At 40.2% G+C, this 3,569-nt stretch overlaps 1 protein-coding gene across 1 annotated transcript; it reads right to left on the bottom strand.

The window, feature by feature from the left end:
* Nucleotides 1–259: 259 nt before the first annotated feature.
* LOC128050467 (olfactory receptor 7A17-like) lies at nucleotides 260–1,246 on the bottom strand. The gene has a single exon (XM_052642717.1). The coding sequence runs from the start codon at nucleotides 1,211–1,213 to the stop codon at nucleotides 260–262; it is 954 nt and encodes a 317-aa protein (XP_052498677.1). The 5' UTR covers nucleotides 1,214–1,246.
* Nucleotides 1,247–3,569: the final 2,323 nt, after the last annotated feature.

Raw genomic sequence — 3,569 nt, 5'->3', positions numbered from 1 at the left:
TAAATGGGGATTTCCTAATATTTCTGAGCCATGGTTGGAAATACATTTGGGAAAACATGAAAACAACAATGAGCAAAGCTGTTGGATATCAGAGAGAGCAGAAAGGTTGATAAAGTCAGTTATTTAAACTTTATAATAAAGTTGAGGTCAAAGAAATACAAAAATTAGGAAATAGAGAAAAATATTACTTTAACAATCTGATTAAATAATCAAAATTTCTGACTCTGGGGCTTTGTCTTCTGCTATCATGTACATTTCCTCAGTATTCTGACAATGGATCATTTGTAGTCTGCTTTACAAAGAATGCTTTCAGAGCCCTCTTTATATCTTTATTTCTCAGACTGTAAATGAAGGGGTTCAGCATGGGTGTGACCACAGTGTACATCACTGAGGCAGTTGCACTTGATTGTGAGCTGTGGGTACTAGCAGAGCTAAGGTACACCCCTAGCATTGTACAATAAAATAAGGAGACAACTGAGAGGTGAGAGGCACAGGTAGAGAATGCTTTATACTTCCCCTGAGGTGATGAGATTCCACATATGCAAGAAACTATCTTAGAGTAAGAGTAAAGGACACCAGTGAAAGGACCGCCACCCATCAGGACAGCTGCAAAATACATCACCATGTTATTAAGAAAGGTGTCAGAACAGGCAAGTTGGATCATCTGATTGAGTTCACAAAAAAAGTGGGGGATTTTCAGGTTTGTGCAGAAGGATAGTCGCAATACCATTAAGCTTTGTAACAAGGAATTCAGGAGACATATGATCCAGGACATTAGAACCAGCAGTGCACAGAGCCGGGGGTTCATGATGATTGTGTAGTGCAGGGGGTGACAGATGGCCACAAAGCGGTCATAGGCCATCACGGTCAGGAGGAAAATGTCCAACACTGCAGAGAGTGTGAAAAAATAAATCTGTGTGATGCAGCCTTCATAGGTTATGCCTTTATTCTGTGCCTGGATGTTCCACAGCATCTTTGGGATGGTGGTAGAGGTGAAACAGATGTCTACAAAGGACAGGTTGGAGAGGAAGAAGTACATGGGGGTGTGGAGGTGGGGGTCTGAACTGACAGCTAAGATAATGAGCAGGTTTCCAAACACAGTGATCAGGTACATGGATAAGAAAAGCCCAAATATGAGAGGCTGCACTTCTGGTTCCTCTGAAAATCTCAGAAGAAGAAATCCTGAAATCCATGTATCATTGCCTGGTTGCATATGATGGAAGTAACTTCTAGGAAAGAAATAAATAGCATGACTAATACAAATATGTGCGGGTGTGGGTGCTAAGTTTCTTCAGTTGTGTCTGACTCTTTGTAACACTATGGACTATAGCCTGCCAGGCTCCCCTGTCCATGGAATTCTCCAGGCAAGGATACTCGAGTGGGTTCCATGCCCTTCTCCAGGGGATCTTCCCAATTCATGGATCGAACCTGTGATTCCTGCGATTCCTGCATTTCAGGCAGATTCTTTACTGCTGAGTCACCAGGGAAGCCCCAATATTCACACAAACTTGCATTATTCACATATTCTAAATTATATAATGTATACTTTGCAGTCAATAAATTATTTTTTTTGTATTTGTTGTATGGATCTGATTTTCTTTAATGAATCCCCCTGTGCCATTTATTATTTTTTAAATATAAATTTATTTATTTTAATTGGAGGTTAATTACTTTACAATATTGTATTGGTTTTGCCATACATCAACATGAATCCGCCGCAGGTATACACGTGTTTTCTGATATGAACTTGCTTTCCCAATCAGATTTTTCCCTAGGAGGGCAGGATGAATTTTACAGTTTTAGTGGGAAACCCATCTATTTCAGGAATGTAAATTGTAGTATGACCATATTTTCTCCACTGCCTAGGCTATGAATATAAGATGCTGAAAAGCAACACTCCCTACAGTTCACTGATTGAAAAATATATATGCAAACATAAGATTATCTATCACTTCTGATGGGGACAAGTGGTATGATGAGAAAGAAAGCAAGCATAAAGGAAAGAGTACGGCATTCTATTTTTCCTGTGCTTTGGGTAAGACTGGCAAACATGGTGACATGTGAATCATAACCTCTAGTAAGAATAGGAGGGAGATGCAAAGGTATGTGTGTAAGTGTGTACCCAGCAGACAGAATGGCAAGGACTCAAATAAATGACATCAGAACTGAAAGAGGAGATGTTACAAGTGATACTGAAATGGAGGAGAACCTTATGGTCTTCACCTTCACCTCGTGTTCCACCTGTCTTCTGTGTGTTGAAAAACTTCAACTGGAGAAGAAGCTAGAGCAGTGAGAAAATGCAGAAACAAAGGAAACCAGCCCAACAGACTGAATAATAGTAGTTTAGTCATTAAGCACAATCAGTCAAGGACCTTTAGTTCCTTCTCAAGATTTATAGATAATATTCTGAGCTATACCCTGTGAGTTGTCTTAGAAATGCTGAAACCTTCATCAGGTGAAAGAAGTTAACTACATGAGGACCAGACTGTAGCCACGACATAAAAGCTGCCACAATTCTGAGAACTGGCTTCAAGGACATGGGAACAGACTGACCCTAGAAATGAAGATTAACTGTACTTAATCAAGATGACACTGGTCAGACCCCTGCATACATTCAAGTTAACTGTCAGAGAGAGCTGTGCTTTTTCTACATGTAGTCCCCTCCCTCTGCCTATAAAACTCTTGCCCACTGATTCTCAGTGAGGGGGAATCTGCCTTTGGACAGAAGTCTGCACTCCTCCCTGCACCACAGTTGCCAGCATCTGCAGCAAAGCAAAATTTCCTTTCCACCAACCTGACTTCTTAATCAGGTTTTACGTAGTGAGCAGCCAGACCATCCCCACTTTTAGTAACAGTACCCAAGAAATATAAAGGATCACAAAAGACTACTATAAATGGTTATATGCCAACAAATTGGATAACTTGGAATAAAAAGTGTATAGAGACATACAAATCTACAAAGACTTAATCATAATGGAGTCAAACAATTACATTGCTGCTGCTGCTGCTGCTAAGTCGCTTCAGTCGTGTCCAACTCTGTGCGACCCCATAGATGGCAGCCCACCAGGCTCCTCTGTCCCTGGGATTCTCCAGGCAAGAACACTGGAGTGGGTTGCCATTTCCTTCTCCAATGCATGAAAGTGAAAAGTGAAAGTGAAGTCGCTCAGTCATGTATGACTCTTAGCGACCCCATGGACTGTAGCCTACTGTAGGCTCCTCCGTCCATGGGATTTCCCAGGCAAGAGTACTGGAGTGGCGTGCCATTGCCTTCTCCAAACAATTACATTAAATGACATTTAATTAAAATTTATGGCCTCTGAAATAAAACATATAGAATAAAATGTGTAACCACATCAACATGGGTCTCTCATTAAAGTGTAAAATGGCAACGACGTGGGAATGAAAAATATAAAAATATACATTTTGAAAAGCTGAAGAAGCAGTATCAAATGTTATACTTTTTATCTATATAAACATAAATGAATTTCAATGAGGAAGAGGCAATAGTTGGAATATAAAAGAATGTCTCTCACAAGATAGGGTAGTATGGTTGCTATTTAATAAAACAT

The sequence above is a fragment of the Budorcas taxicolor genome, chromosome 7 (genome assembly GCF_023091745.1).
Source record: "Budorcas taxicolor isolate Tak-1 chromosome 7, Takin1.1, whole genome shotgun sequence".
Taxonomy (NCBI): Eukaryota; Metazoa; Chordata; class Mammalia; order Artiodactyla; family Bovidae; genus Budorcas; species Budorcas taxicolor.
The sequence above is the reverse complement of the archived record's forward strand: the minus strand, read 5'-3'. Positions and strand labels throughout refer to the sequence as shown.